This window comes from Cucurbita pepo, chromosome 2 (genome assembly GCF_057944985.1).
Source record: "Cucurbita pepo subsp. pepo isolate OVF chromosome 2, ASM5794498v1, whole genome shotgun sequence".
NCBI classification, from domain to species: domain Eukaryota; kingdom Viridiplantae; phylum Streptophyta; class Magnoliopsida; order Cucurbitales; family Cucurbitaceae; genus Cucurbita; species Cucurbita pepo.
The window spans coordinates 271,735-287,764 of record NC_141799.1 but is presented as its reverse complement, the minus strand read 5'-3'; the positions used below and the strand labels follow the sequence as shown (position 1 = coordinate 287,764).

General features: G+C 35.6%; 2 protein-coding genes across 4 annotated transcripts; one reads left to right on the top strand and one right to left on the bottom strand.

The window, feature by feature from the left end:
• Positions 1-1,331: 1,331 nt before the first annotated feature.
• LOC111789352 (serine/threonine-protein kinase STY8) lies at positions 1,332-8,297 on the top strand. 2 transcript variants are annotated; one of them, XR_015419879.1, is made up of 16 exons: positions 1,332-1,795; positions 2,574-2,688; positions 2,947-3,044; positions 3,145-3,243; positions 3,612-3,666; positions 4,029-4,139; positions 4,317-4,367; positions 4,530-4,708; positions 4,786-4,893; positions 5,364-5,437; positions 5,529-5,704; positions 6,474-6,569; positions 7,047-7,127; positions 7,218-7,271; positions 7,698-7,851; positions 7,933-8,168. XR_015419879.1 is itself a non-coding variant. In XM_023670098.2 (16 exons), exons 1-16 carry the CDS (start codon positions 1,602-1,604, stop codon positions 8,070-8,072), a joined length of 1,788 nt encoding a protein of 595 aa, XP_023525866.2. In that variant the 5' UTR covers positions 1,332-1,601; the 3' UTR covers positions 8,073-8,297. The 2 variants fall into 2 exon arrangements, 1 of the variants encoding a protein (XP_023525866.2); XM_023670098.2 differs by having other exon boundaries at positions 7,717-7,851; positions 7,911-8,297.
• Positions 8,298-9,695: 1,398 nt separating this feature from the next.
• Positions 9,696-12,098, bottom strand: LOC111789353 (high mobility group B protein 9). 2 transcript variants are annotated; one of them, XM_087121363.1, is made up of 7 exons: positions 11,530-12,098; positions 11,251-11,329; positions 10,984-11,146; positions 10,783-10,872; positions 10,158-10,516; positions 9,918-10,072; positions 9,696-9,835 (listed from the first exon to the last, which is right to left on the bottom strand). In XM_087121363.1, exons 1-6 carry the CDS (start codon positions 11,679-11,681, stop codon positions 9,947-9,949), a joined length of 969 nt encoding a protein of 322 aa, XP_086977489.1. In that variant the 5' UTR covers positions 11,682-12,098; the 3' UTR covers positions 9,696-9,835; positions 9,918-9,946. The 2 variants fall into 2 exon arrangements, with proteins under 2 accessions (XP_086977489.1, XP_023525872.2); XM_023670104.2 differs by having other exon boundaries at positions 9,696-10,072.
• Between the last annotated feature and the right edge of the window lie 3,932 nt (positions 12,099-16,030).

Here is a 16,030-nt window from a genome sequence, read left to right as displayed (position 1 = left end):
TAATACAATTGGAAATGCCACTTTGAATAAAGAATTGGCGTAGTATATATTTTATAATAAAGTTTGGGAAATAAACGAATAAAATAAATGACAAACTGTGCCCCCATTCTGTGGGAGAGCCAATCCAGTTTCAGGAATTTAAAAGTCGTTTGGATGAGGTTGATAAGGTGACCCAGGTAAATTGTACATTGCAGCAGTTGAGGGGTTGTTTGGTCATTTACATGTAGCTTCCGTCTGATTCCATTATTGTTAATATTTTAACTCAATACCTTTAAGAGGTATGAAAGCGGCCGAAATTAGGGGAAAGGAATAGTTGGAATAAAAAAATGGAATCAAAACATAACTTTGAATATTATAATATGTTATTCATTTCAAATTACATTTAATAATAAATTTGAATGATAGCTTTCTCAAAAAATATAAATAAATATATATATATAATATATAGTCTGTCAGACGAACACGTTTTTTCAGAGTGGTATGATAAGCTCTCATAGTTTTGCTTTGGACTTCCTAAAAAGTCTCATACTAATAAAAAGAGTATTCTTTGATTATAAACTCGTGATCATTCCCTAAATTAATCGATGTGGGACACTTTCATCTAACAGAGTACACTGAAATTATTCATTTTGAAAGTAATTTGCGCATAAACTTTAAAATCCTAACCAAGTTCATTCTTGCCCCCTTAGTGGCCTCCCCAGTGCAAAATAAATAAGAATGGTCAACCAAACATCAATTCAGGATGTTAGACGAACACGACTCTCCACAATGGTATGATATTGTCCACTTTGAGCATAAGCTCTCATGGCTTTGCTTTGGGCTTCCCCAAAAGGCCTCATACCAATGGAGTTAGTATTCCTCACTTATAAACCCATGATCATTCCCTAAATTAGTCGATGTGGGACTTCCATCATCCAACACCTCCCCTCGAACAAAGTGCGCCTCCCCTTAATCGAGGCTCGACTCCTTTGGAGTCTTAGTCATTTTTGACTGCCTTCGAGGAGGGGCTTGGCTCCTTTTCTTTAGGAGTTCTTTGTTCGATATTTGAGGATTTGAGGATTTATCAATCTATTGGCACGACTAAGTTTAGGGCATGGCTCTGATACCATGTTAGACGAACACGACTCTCCACAATGGTATGATATTGTCCACTTTGAGCATAAGCTCTCATGGCTTTGCTTTCATGGTGAACTTGAATTTCTTTTGAAGATTCAAATTGGAAAATTGGTTTATCAGATTCCACATTTGACTCATTAGTCAAGTTACTTTTAGAAGGCCCAGAAGAAAAATAAAGTTTGCTATCTGTCTTGGGGGCTTTTTTCTGATTTTGCAGCACCGAAGTCTCACTACAGAGCAAAGAGAGGGAAAGAAAACGACCAACACACACAGCGAGGGCGCCAAATTCCTTACCAACTTCCAATCGTTTTTTCTCTTACTTTTTCGCCTCTATCGTCACTATAATTCTCGCCCTTGTTGCTTCACTGAGCAATCGGTTTGTTGTTCGTTGAAATTTGCTAGTCGCTGATCTTTAACCGGGATATATCGTTTGGATTTCGTAACAGTTTGTTTTGATTTCGTTTTGTGCGGTTCTTGTTTCTCTCATGGCTATGGACGATACTGAGAGCTGTTGTAGTAGACCGGTGGATGATTTTTCGACTCAGACCTGGAGACAGAAGCAGAAGGTTGGTGTTTACGTCGAAGTTCTTCGTCGACTCAGACTGTCGCATGAGGCGGAGACCAGCTTTCCTGGTTTTGAGGATGAACTTTGGGCTCATTTTCATCGCCTTCCTACTAGGTATGCTATTTGAAATCTATCTTTAGTCATTTTTCGCTTCTTTGTTCACGCCAAAGCTGAATCCGTTTATAGCTTTTCTCCGATTACTTCGTCGTGTACACTGGCGTCTTAACGAATGTTTATTTTTCGTAAGTGCACTAAGATGAGAGAAAAACTATTTTTCATGGATTACGCCATCGATTTACGGCGGTTGGATCACCGAGGAAATTGGAGAAGGATTAAAGTAACGGGAAAGTTTATTTTTGTTTTTGTTTTTGTTTTGTGTTATGCTAATTTTCTTGCTTGTCATGGCTAATTTCCGTACATGTAAAGAGATTATACTTCTTAGATATGCTTGTGAAGAAAAAGGAAAAAGAAGTTGTGGCGTGAAGCAGTAATTGTTCGATAATATTCTTGTGTTTGTGCGCGGGTGTTCTTTTTTTATTTTTTTTATTTATGTATAAAGTATATATTAGCTTCACTTGGCTAAATCAATACTGTAAGTCATAGCCTAAAACTTATAGAAATAAAATTCTTGAAAAATTTAAGAAGCGTGAAAGCATTATCTACATGGTCATGTGGCATTTCTATTTTAGGATATTGACTCAAAAAAGTCATGCCAAAATGTGTTCTCTATCGCTTATCTTAAGAGAATAGAAAGCACTAGTGTGGTCCATGTGGAACTTGGTTCGGATCTGCTCGACACTTTTCTCTAGCTCCAGAAAGTAAGATTTACTTTTGCCGTCTGAGAATTATAAAGACCTCGTGGTATGAATGTTTGGTAAATATAATGTCAAAGGTATGCTATGGACGTCAACGTGGAGAGGGCTCAAGATGTTCTCATGCACAAAGATCTTCTCTTCATGGCACATGATCCTGCTACTCGTCCTGCAATTGATGTCCGTCTCGTACAGGTAGTGTTTACCCTGAGCTCCTAATTATTTTTCTATATTTTGATATTACAGAGAAATCAAATTTCTTTTTTTATCCCTTGCTATTTACATGATTAAGTAATTTCCTTCTAATGAACTTTTTGCAGTATTATTTTGACTGAAGGGTATTTTTTATTTAACTTCCCAGCGTTCTGAAGTTTAATATTTATAGAGTCTGTAGGAGAAATCTATTTTGTTCTTATCTGTAAAATGCTAAGATAAAAATTCGTCACTTTGTAGGTTCATTCATCTCCTGGCACAAACTCTGGCAAGTATGTTCATTCAAACTTGAAGGAAAAAGTGGACCAGCGGTTTTCTGATTATGACAGCAATCAGAGGCATGGTTAAGTGAAGATTTGAACTTTGCTGTATGTTTGGGACTTCAAGGATATTATAACTACATATTTTTTATTTTCATTTTTCTGCATATCTAAGCAGACAACACCCCCCACCAGCATTTGGTTCAACAACAGAGGTCGAATCTGGTTTTGCGATCAGCCAATTACATGATATAAATCAGCCTGACACTTTATCCTGGTAAAATAATGTTCTGAAATCGGAGTAGTTTTTAAGGACATGCGTCTATGGTCTGTTCATACGGTTGTCCTTCTTTATCTGTACTTTCGATGCTTCATATCATAAACTTAAAATTCTATACTACCAAAATTTCATTGATTTGTCCATGTCACTTTGATAAGAATAGAATGACCTCTCCTTATTCTTAGTACTATAATTTTCCTTGGGAAAAAGTAATCCTCTTTCCCCTTCTTCTCTTGGTAAAGGAAAAAGGGTTTAATTCTTCTTTTCTTGGAATAATTTAATTTATTCTGCTTGTGGATTGATAAACAATGAAAGTTTATAGATGCCCACGCTCTTTTTCTCAAGCAAGATTCAAATGCTTTCAGGCCGATGCATGAAATTACAATATCAACAATTGACAAGCCAAAACTACTCAGTCAGGTAGCCTCTCCCTTAATTTTAAAATTAATTTTTATATAGATTCAACTAGCTTCTTTCAAAAGATTTTCTGACACATATTTTGTAGTCTTTAGACTGCACCAAGTTTATTTGATTTAGAGATCCACTCTTCAAATGTACTCTAGACAGTGGAGAATGTGGAGCATCTATATGGGTGAAGAACATGCATTAGTAAAAAATGGTCATTATTATTTTAGGAAATATTGTACTTGGTTTACCGTTTATGCTTTCTGTTAATGTTGCTTATATTTGTAGCACCATGTTTTGAAATCACTTTGCTGTTACGATTTATTTTAGTTATGTGATTAGACGTAATACATTCATAAGAGAAATAACCTTTTCAGTTGACGTCCTTACTTTCTGAGATTGGGCTGAATATTCAAGAAGCGCATGCTTTTTCAACAACAGATGGCTTTTCCTTGGATGTTTTTGTAGTTGATGGTTGGGCAATTGAGGTAATTTGGCTCCTCTTCCAAAGCCGTTCATTTTCATCTTCATATAACATCGATTAGAATATGGAGAAGAGATTGCAGATGTTTTTAGTACAGAATGCTCGAGTATATTTTGTAAAACATTGTTACCTTTCCCCTCTATACAAATTGATTTTTGACATGGAGTTTTGAAATATATAGGATACCAAACAGCTAAAGGATATACTAGCTGAAGAAATATCAAAGATTCAGGTAGCTGCTGATATTCTTGTTAAAGGTTACATTGCTATGGATGGTTATACTTCGTCTGATCATGTTCGAATTCTTATTAGTTAATAATAAAAGAATAGTATTGCTTACTTATTTTCTTGTTTTATCATGTACGTGATGCATTTAATAAGTTGGGTTATACAGAAAAGGCATCCTCTATTTACACCTTGGAGCATTTCCCCAACTGGGAAGAAAGACAAAATTGGAGTCAAATTCATCACAAATTATGTCAACATTCCACGGCACAAAGTTGGTGCATGGGAAATTGATGCGAGTCTGTTAATCTACGAGAAGAAAATTGTTTCTGGATCTTTTAGTGACTTGTGAGTTTACTTATAATTTAGGTAATGCACTATTTGTGTTCGGATGCTTGTTGCAAAATGTGGTGTTAATGATGCAGGTATAAAGGCACTTTCTATGGTCAAGAGGTGGCTATTAAACTTCTAAAAGATGGAAGCTTGAATGAGGCTGTACGGCGGGAATTTGCTCAAGAAATTCATATCATGAGGTTTTTATATCCTGGCTTAATTTTCCACAATGCTGCTATCGTTCTCTCATTTTTCTGTTTTTAATATCTTGCATGTTCTGTTCATTTACAATGATTATTGTGATTTGATAGTTTGCTAATCAGGTGATCTTTTCTCCATTGTTATGCTGTGTAGCTTAACTTTCCACACCGCTATTATCTGTTTTCTCATTTTTCTGTTTTTAAGATCTTGTATGTTCATTTCATATATAAGAATATTGTGATTTGATAGTCTGCCAATTAGGTGATCTTTTCGCTAAAATACGGCATTCCTATCAGTATCATTAGCATATGTCTCTGGACTCTACTATTATTAGTTTATCTTTGTGCTTCAAAATCTAAACTAATTCGAGGAGTAAAATATACCTGGGTCGAAGAGTGCCTGTAGATGGTGGAGAATCTCAGCGCTTAAGTAGTTCCTTCTCATCCCCTCTTGTTTCTAAAATTTGTAGAAATCTTCGGCATAAGAATGTTGTCCAATTTATTGGTGCATCTACCAGACCTCCAAGCGCTTTTATTGTCACTGGTAATCTGATTACACATTTCGTTGATATAAGACTGATGAAGTCTGGTTTGCATGTATGATAATGTGTACATTATATGCCCGTGATTTGTAGAATACATGCCTGGTGGAAGCATGCATGACTTCTTACATCAAAAAAAGGGCGTTCTTAGTTTTCCTTCCTTACTAAGAGTGGCAGTTGATGTGTCCAAGGGAATGAACTATTTGCATCAAAAGAATATCATCCATAGAGATCTGAAAGCTGCAAATCTTTTGTTGGACGAAGATGGGGTAAGAAATAAATTTTTTGCATTTAACTTGGTGATCTTTTGATAAGTCATCATAAGACGTACTTGATTACTTCCCAAGTCATTTTGGCTTATTGTTTTCTGTTAGTTTCCACGATCATGCTTCCTACTATTCAATTTGGTTGGAATATTGTGCATCTTCATTTCATAACAATTGATCTGGTGCACTCACAGGAATAACGCTCTGATTTCCGGTTAGATTTAATGGGAATGCGTCTGATCTTACCCATGCAATACTTTCACTTTATTGGTCACTTTCAATTTTATGATCAATACTATTTAGCCGCCTTGTTCTCTATGATTTATGTGACAACGATAACCCATTATAATGTTAATAATTGAATAACAAAAGGCATTGTTCTGAGCTTTGCATCTGTATGTAATTGATTTTTCACCCTTAAATTGACATTCAAATAAGAGCGTGAATAAAGTAGAGTGGGTACAAGGTTTGAGCCTTTACATGTTTCAATCGACACATTTGACTGGCATTACTCTGTACTGCAGGCTTTTAACTTGTATTTGAATCCAATGATTTTCCTTTTCTATAATAAACATTTATAAGCTTAATCGTTATTTGAATTTGCGTAGTATCTTTTGTCAATCCTATAGTGTACTAAGTCATCTCCCGGAGTACCCATTCTCAAGTGTGCCTCTGTTTTATTTATTTATTTATTATTATTTTTTTTTTTTTTTGAATTCTATCGGATTGTTTTTTTATTTCAGTCCCACCTTTAAACCAAAATGTTTGACAGGTTGTCAAGGTAGCTGATTTTGGTGTTGCCAGAGTGCAATCTCAATCTGGTGTGATGACTGCAGAAACTGGAACATATCGTTGGATGGCTCCAGAGGTTTGTATTCTGCGAATATATTCACCCTACGATTGACATCAGGCGCTCCAATTGTAAGTTTGAGTTTTCAAAAAAGATATAACGGATCAGAGTTCTATGTACCTAGTCTTATCGTTTTCTCATATGAGATACATGCTAACATGTACTCTGCAAGCACCAGCACGGCAATCGTTACTAGGAAGTTTTAGGATGTGCAAAAGTTGTTTTTAGAACTATCAAAAGGATCTGAGAAAGAAAAAACTTTTTCTCCCCGTGGACATTTGTCATGAATGATTTCTAGTTATTTTGATTACTTTTGAACTTGGGATCATAGAACTCTTCGAAGATATGTTTCCATTCTCAATTCCTTGTTATTTCAAAAGGAAATGAAATTGGCATATAATCCAGCCATGATGCCAATAATGTAAATTTTTTCTCGACGTGGTAGTTTTTCCTTGCTCTTTTGACATTTGGATGTTTGTGGTTGGTGAATGCAAGGTTATTGAGCACAAACCATATGATCATAAAGCTGATGTTTACAGCTTTGGGATAGTTTTGTGGGAGCTGCTTACAGGGCAGGTAAATCCTTTTCTTCTGTTTTGAAATATAATTTCTTTTCCTTGTGTCCTTTCTAACCATCTTTTGGTTGCTTTGTGTCCGGAATGTCAGCTGCCTTATGATAACCTGACTCCGTTACAAGCAGCAATGGGCGTGATCCAGAAGGTATTTCCTCATTCGTACAATATTTTGTTAAAAAATGAAATGGACCATTTTGTTTCGATTCTTCCCCTGCTATCCATCCCCATCTCATCGTCCTCTTTTTTTCTGTCATAGTAAGCATAACATTCAGTTTTGAACTGCAAGTCATGTAGATCTTGTACGAGCCGAGAGAAATAAACTGCACTAATCTTTGAGGCATTTCATTAAGGAAATTCCACTTGTTCCGTCTAGCTTGCAATTGTAATTAATTAGAATTGACATGCAACTCTAAGTCAACAATTTAACGGTTAGAAACATTCTATGAAGAAACAAGAACATATTCTTAATTTACATCTCTATAAAGCTTTCAAGTAATGTCGGTAGATTAATAGTGATGTTGGAAATATTCAAGTGCACTTTCTCATCCACATGACTTCAAATTACAAGTAGTTCGGCAAATGAACTTCAGGGTCTGAGGCCTAAGATTCCGAGGCATGCAAATCCAATGATCGTGGACTTGCTTGAGAGATGCTGGCGGCAGGATCCAACTTTGAGGCCTGAATTTTCTGAAATTACGAAACTTTTGCAGCAAACCCTCAAGGAGGTAGGGAAAAATTCTGCTGAAACTGTTCAAACTTATTGCTTACAAGGGGACGTTTTCAGGCACCTTACGTTCCTGGAACAGATTACATAATAGAAAATTGCGGAGTGGCAGGGCTCAACTGGAAGGCGGCCAAAATTTTGGGCAGGAGCAGAGCGTTTTATGGTGGAGCGAGGAGGTTACCACTCCTAACTACATGCAATTATCTATCCTTAATGCTGTGAATTCACATCTACATTGCTGTAAAATATGAAACCTTTTAGATTGAGTACTAATGACTTGACAAGGTATTGGATTTAGATATGATATTTGTTGTTAAATGCGAACAAAGTCTCCCCTTTGACTCCACAGAAAATAGTATGGATATAGAAAATATTATGGGTATACAAGTGAAAGATTGTATATGTTGGATCGATTCAATCAATATGCTTTGGATGAATTTTGATTTTCTTCAAGTTGTCATTATTTGCTTTCAAGAAGTAGAGGTTGAGCAAAATTCTATCATATACTGCACTAAAAATAATCGAAGAAGAAAAATATGATAACGAAATGTGCGTTCATGATATTTTTAATTGGCTTATGCTTTAGAACTTTTCTGGTTTGTCCCACATTGCGGTTCAGAGTGGGGGTCCAGTCCCACATCTGTAATAATGGCAAAGAACTGTCTCACATGTACACAATTTACACACACACATATATAAATGGAGATCGTGAAGATGTTGAGATTCGCGATCTTGTGCGTGCTGAAGATGTGGGGATCAGAATTCCTGCGACATCGAAGAACTTGAAGCCTGCGATCAAGAAGAAAGTAAACGAGATGGGGCATCGCCACATTTCATGGTACTCTTTCCTGTTGCTGTGGTATATGCAACCATAAAAAGTGATCAGTTGATAGCTTTCTGACCAAATTTTTGCTTACCACATCACAACGAGAAAACTTCTTGATGATAACTCTGCGCTTCAGGATTCTGGAATCCCCAATAATTCTCAGGTTATTTCCCGGACTTTCTATGATCTGATTTTCGTTTTTCCAGCATAAATAATTTCTAAGTATTAGAAGCTTTATCCAACCTGAAAATTCAGTCAGTGATAGACTGAAACAACAGCTTGTTGCAGGTGCATTTCAAAGAATTTCGAAGAGGCATTCTAGGAGAAAACGCCGTTTCTTTCACGGCCTCAACAAACGCGAATGAACACACGCTTTGGGGTATGTTTCCTAACACAAACTCAGTAAGGTAGAGTTCGCTTAACAATTTTTTTGTCACTTGATTTGAGTGAATGACTTGTGGGAATTTTAGCTTGTGTTCTATTTATGTGATGATATGCCAAATGTCTAAATGATTAGCAAATTCATTTTGTTTTTAGACTAAGAAACCCAAATTCTATAACTTGGACTCAGTTTAACAATCTTAGATTACGTAGTAATCAGCATTTTGATAAACAAACAAACATAGGATTGAAATAGTGAAGTATACACCCACATACCCAACAAAAGGGCAATTTCTGATTTAGCAAAAGGGAATGCCACTGCCCCTCTTAAGAGAGGCTGCAAGGTTTGAAGTGAAAGGCTCTTGGCCTAATCCGATTGCAGAAGTGGCTTTCTCACTTAAAGAGATATTCTAATGATAATTACATGACTCAGTTGATGAAAATTCTAACGTTCTTATGCATATATGATCAACTGTTTCTAACATTCACTCATTTGCTTCTGTGCCTTTGTTTACTTTCTTTTAAACCATGTTTGTTAATATTCGAATATTGTAGCACATGACAGAGAAGAAGCCTCTCTCTAAGGCTCACTTGGTTGGCTTCATCATGACCACTGATGGAATAAGAAACAAAAACGAAGTTAAAAGGGCACATTCCTCTGTCATTTCAAAGTTGAAAGTTCTAAGAATCTAGTGTGTAGCAGCATAGTATGAGAGTTCCAATAGTGACATTGTAGTGTGTAGCAGCAGTTTGAGGCCAAGCACTTGGATATAAGAACCTATGATTTGCCATGTAAAGTTAGAAGGATATGATACAAAGTTTATATATCATATAACTTGATAAGAGACCCAAAAAAAGACCTAAACTGCTGAATTCTCTTCCTTCTTTGTTACTCTCCACGTTTTGAACAGTTAGTTGCCTGAATATCAGCAGTTGCCTGCCTCATTTTCTCCTTGTACTCTTTCAACTCTCTCTTGTATCTTTCCTTGTCTTTCAGCCCAATGTTTTGATAAACCTATAGGAGCAGAGACAACCATTTGATCAAACCCACAAAAAGTCAAGAACTGTTGGAACCTTGGTAAAAAGCTAGACAGACATACCATCCTTTCTTCAGGACTTAGTTTGTTCCAAGACTCTCCAATCATCTTGGTGAACTCCCTCTCTCTGTTTGGGTACAGAGATTTGAGCTTGTAATGCTTCTCTGCAAAGAAGAAATTGTACCCACTTCTATTCGGTTTTGGGTGGTTAGGGTCTGCCTTTCTCCGGCGTCTCCGGTGTCGTCGACCAACGTGTCTCTGTCTGCCACCAGTGTAAGGTATAATGGCATTTGTAGACTGAGGACGTAGATCAGACGGGACTGGCTGATCTGGATGGTAAAGTACTCCTCTAAGAACCTCGGATCCCAATTTCACAGTCACTAGGTAACCACAGTCGAATTTCCCATCAATTGTTCCAGTAACTGAAAAACATCAACCACTTAGGTTAAAAAAAAAACACATATATGAAGAGATGCAAAGTAGGAATGGAACAAAACTGAATGAAAAACCAACGCAGACACACACAGTAGGGAGAATTTATTTGGTGTAGCCACTCAGCTCTACGGTCCCTCCCTCCCAATAATTTATCGAATCGAATCAGTTAAATAGAAGGCATTGGTGGCAACAACTGTTCTACTTTTATTACTTGACCCCACGAAGAAAAGCAAGGAATGTGAAAGGTTGTCACCTTCCGCAGGCGAAAACGACGTTGTCTTGGGAGTATATTCCACCATAGCCAATTCGCTGTCCCTCGTAGGGCTACCAAAAGATAATGGCGCTGTAGAAGAAGAAAAGGACAAAACCCAACTCAGATTTACAGCAAAATCCGATATGGAAAATAACGGATAAAGTAAAAAGGGAAAAATGGAAGGGGAGAACAAAAAGGGACCTTGAGGGGCACAGATGGGGCCCTGCCGGCCGAACAAGTAAACTTGCTCATAATGGTACAGAAGACTTAGATAGTGTTTTCTCAATACAAACGAAGCACTTGTGGTCGTAGGAGAAAACTTAAATATACCTCCAACTTCCCTCCATTTCTTCTCTGCAACAACCTAACCCGCCATGAAATAGGAACTTGCATAGTCAAAATCACTCCATTTTCTCAAACCAAGAGCTTTGTTGTTGAAAAATGGAAGAGGAAGGGCCAAACTTTTACCTTTTCATGGCCGCCCCTCCTTGTAACCTCTGAATACAAAACATGCAAGTCTAGCTCCTTCCCTCCGATCACAGGAATCCTTTTAAGTATTCAAGGAAAGGAAAGTAAAAGTTAAAAACTTCGATTTCTTCATATTTCTTACTGGAAAAAGATTGATGCTTAGAAATTAGAGGAAGGAAGAGAGTACAAAAACGGTGTCTTTTGGCTGTGCAGCGCCATTTTTACTTCATTTACCAAGTCAGAAAAAAAAGTAGTAGTAGAAGAAGAAAGGTGTCTCACATGAACTTGGTGTTCATCACAAAATGAAAACGCCTCAAAGTGTCCCAAAACACAATGGGGTCAGAAATAACTTCATCATGGGTGGCCAGCGCCGGTGGGTAATGCTTATCCACGTCGCCATTCCAGCTCTTGGTCCTCGCTGGCGTCGACATGACCGGTCAACAGAAGTGGCCGGGAAAATCAGAAAAGACAGAGAAGAAAAGAAAGGGGAGAAGGAGGAAGGAAGAGAAAGAGCATATGATTTCGAAGATAAATAAAGTGGATTAAAATTAAAAGAGGGCGGGGGGAAAGAAAAGAGGAAGAATTAAAGAAGATGGTTGGAAGCGAGAAAGGCAACTGTTACGCAGAATTGGCTTTTAGTGAGGAAAGAAAACTGGTAAATATTTTCATAAGAGATTAATTAATCTTGTTGTTCTTGTTCTGGGTGTGAGTCGAGTCGAGTCGTGTCATTGGAAGTGTGCAGAGATTGTAAAGAGTTCTGGTCTGCCAAAACCCAAACGTTGACATGCACTGTCACTCCTTTTTTCGGTTTCTGAATCATATCTCTGCGCCAAGATATTTGAAACCACACTTTTTTATTATTGTTATTATTGTTATTATTGTTATTATTGTTATTATCATTATGGACTGAGCCGAGTTAGTGTCAAACTTTGTTCCTTACACAGACACGGTGCAGCGTAGGATTTTAATGCAAATGCAGGAAAAAAGGTGTAAACTTTTCCCTATCCACTCGCTATCACTTCCAAATGTGCTTGCTTCCTCCATGCATACCCTGCGCTGAGTGGTCTATATTCGCACTGTCCCTCACCCCCTCTCATTTTTATCGTTCCTGTCCCAAGTTTAAATGGATTCCAACCCTCACGGGTGTTTCTTTTTTTAAATATTATTATTATTATTATTATTATTATTATAAATAATATATTTATAAGTATTCTAGTGAATTTTTGTGCACTGCAGTGAGAGAAAGTGAACTTATTCTTATTAGACGCTTTTTAGAAACCTTGAGTATAATACAAATATGACAATATTTGCTAGTAGTAGACTTAGATGATTACGAATGATATCAACGTTAGACACCAGGCAATGTGCTAGCAAGGAAGTTGAGCCCCTACAGGTGGTAGACACTAAGCAGTGTGTCAGCAAGGAAGTTAGGCTCCAAAGGGATTTCCACATCAATTGGTGAGGGGAAATAGTACCCGCGAGGACGTTGGGCCTCGAATGGAGATGGATTGTGAGAGCCCACGTTGGGGGAGGAAACAAATCATCCTTTATAATCTTGAGAGGAAGCTCAAAACGAAAAGCTAAAATAATAATATCTGTTAGCGGTATGCTTGGAACGTTGCATCAAATGTTGGTAAAGCTTTCAAAAAAAAGTATTTTTGTACGAGTACAACTCGAAATTAAGTATCTCAATTTGTTTAGGCTTGAGGTTTTAAAAAGAGTGTTTTTATATTTTTTTTCTTAAAATTAAAATTAAAGTGACAAAAAAAAAAAAAAAACGTATAAAAGAGTCATAAAACTTGAGTCATTTTCATTAATATGTCAATTTTCTTTTTTCACTATGAAACTAAAAATAAAATTAAATTTGGTAAGAGTAACTGCTGATAGCTAAGGCAAGCTGTCATTTCAGTAACCACCCATGACTATTACTAATTCAAATTCGAATTCTAAGCAACCGTTACCATAAGCTTATTCTCCCTCTACTTGTAAACTTCAAATATTTCAACCGCTCTCTCCTATTTTCAACATTTAAATTCCACGTGGCGTTCTCAATTATGAAATAATTTGATTACACTCTTAAAATATAGATACAAAAAAACTCATTAAACCCTTTTTAAAAACAAATGTAAATTTTATTTTTAATTTATTTGTTATTATTCTTAAATAACATCGAAAGAAAATAAAAACTCTAATTTTTCGCGTGGGTTTCTTATTAAATGCACTTTTCTGACATGCCTAAATATAATCCATGACTATTGTTCTTTTATTATTATGAGAAATAAAATACACATTAAATGAACATAAATGAAATGGCTGAGCTTCCCCGTACAAGAGTTTCACTTCCAAATTTAAAATTATCATTCCTAGTATTATTAAAAAAAAAAAAATCTTATCTTTTAAATTTGGGTGAAAAAATCTTTTAAATGATTATATGAAAACCCTTTAAATAAAAAAAATTATAGTGATTATATGAAAACCCTTTAAATAAGAAATAATTATAGTATACTATTAATATACAATTTAAAAAAAAATATATATTTTAAATGGAAAACCCACAAGGGATGCTATAAATAGGTATTAATTAGTGGGTGAATACAAAATTAATTTGAATTGTATATTTCTATTATGTGCATTGATTTTCCGCTTTGGAAAAGAAAATATGTAATTTCTTTCCATCTAATAATACTATGATTTTATGGAAAGGGAGGAGACTTTTAAATTTTGAAGTGAAATTCTGGTGCGTAGAAGCTCAGTCCTTTCATTTATGTTTCATTTAATGTGTACTTTATTTCCCATAATTTTTAATCAGGATTACTTAAAACAACAATTCATTTCAATTCGAATCTACTAATCCGGTAGAATATTAATGCTTATGGATTATAATTAGACATGTGAGAAAAAAAGTGCATTTACTAAGAACCCCATCAACCAGAAATTACCCTCTTTCTTTTTGGTGTAATCCCATGTTACTTAATAATAATAAAGTTTTAATTATAAATGTTTGAGGATGAAAGTCTACGGCAATTAATTTAGAGAATGATCATAGGCTTATAAACAAATAATACTCTCTCCATTAATATAAGACACATCATATCATTGTAGAGAGCTGGGTTCGTCTAACAATAAATTTCTAAAATCAATATTAAATTTTATTTTAGTTTGTGTATTTTTAATTATCTAATTTTAATCATCCAACTTTTAATAAATATTATATTTTAGATAAAATATAATTTCAAAGTAATTTTATGATTTATTAATATATATGTAGACTAAATTTAGATATTTAAAAATAAAAAATAAAAGTGAAATAAACTTAAAAAATATGAAAACGAAATATGGTATTTTAGTTTATTACTTTAAGAAAGAAAAAAAAAAAAAAAAAAAAAAAGTACTGAGGCGCCTGCCTGTTCCAGTCTACGAGCATCCGCCGGTTTAAATGATAAATTTTATTTAACCGCGGGTTGCTTCTCTTTACTGCCGTGATTTTTTTTTTTAACCCCTGGATAATGTTTGTGATGTAATGTTTACGCCTCCAATGCATTAAATATAATAGTATTTAACTTTTTACCACCCCGTTTACCAATGGTTATTTTTTCATTTTTTAACCATAAAATCCCACAAAAAAATAAAAAAATAAAAAAATAAAAAAATAAAAAAATAAAAAAACTACTATATTTGATCTAGGATTATTACAATTATGTTCAACAAGTCTTGTTCCAATACTTAATTCCACTAGCTGACGTGGAAAATAAAAAAGCTTGGAAAAATTTATTATGTACTTAAAATGATTGCATAAATATTGGTTATATTTTTTAAAACATATATATGATGGTGGTATGTATTTAATTAAAGTTGAGCTCCCATGAATATAATTCAAACTCTACATGATTGGAGTCGGGGGATATAGATGTTAATATCCCCCACCTATTGTACAAAAACTTGAATAATATAAATAACCCTCCGGACCCATATGACCTACTGGATCGAACCCTCATCATTGTTTGTTCGATCCATCTGAATTAATTAAATACAACCCCTCTCCCTGCAATTGTTGATATCCATGTCCTCTCAGATTTAGGGTTCATGGGGTTTTCTTGGTTTGATGTGGGTTTGTTTAGCAAAGGACTTCCCCGCAGAGTTTATTGGCATTCTGTCCACCTCCTTTCCCGCCTTCAGTGAGTGTTTACTGTTTGGTTGGGGTTTTTATATGATGTCGGGGAGGTGGGCATGCTGCCAATTCAGCTCTGTCGGATTCTCTTTGTAACACCCCTCATTACAGAGAAGTTGAAATCAAGGCTTGTTTAAAAGGTTTCAATGAAGTTTGGGTCAAATTCTGAATCTTCAAATCTCAACGCAACGCTCCAGTGCAAATTCTGTGAAGAAAAATGAAATGAAATGAAATGAAATGAAATGAAATGATTGTCTCTCTTTTGCAGCTCACGGGGCCGAAATCACAATCATGATGAACGCAAAGGTAATAACTTTTTTACTTTTTCAACTCATTTCTGTCTCAAAAATTCAAATTGAAATGCTTTATGGGCTTTGCGACAATGATTTGTTATCCGTGTGTGTTCTTAGCCTTCATGCATGCCTTGTCTCTCTGTCTCTCTGTCTGTCTGTCCCTCATTTTTAATTTCACTTTAATTATTACATTATGTTTGGTTTCATAATCCCTTTTGAGTTATTCAAATTCCCAACCCTTCATTTCAATACCCAAAGATGCTTCCATTAGGGTGGCGCGTGTGTGTTTCAGTCGGCGGTTCGCGGCGGCGATTGGAGG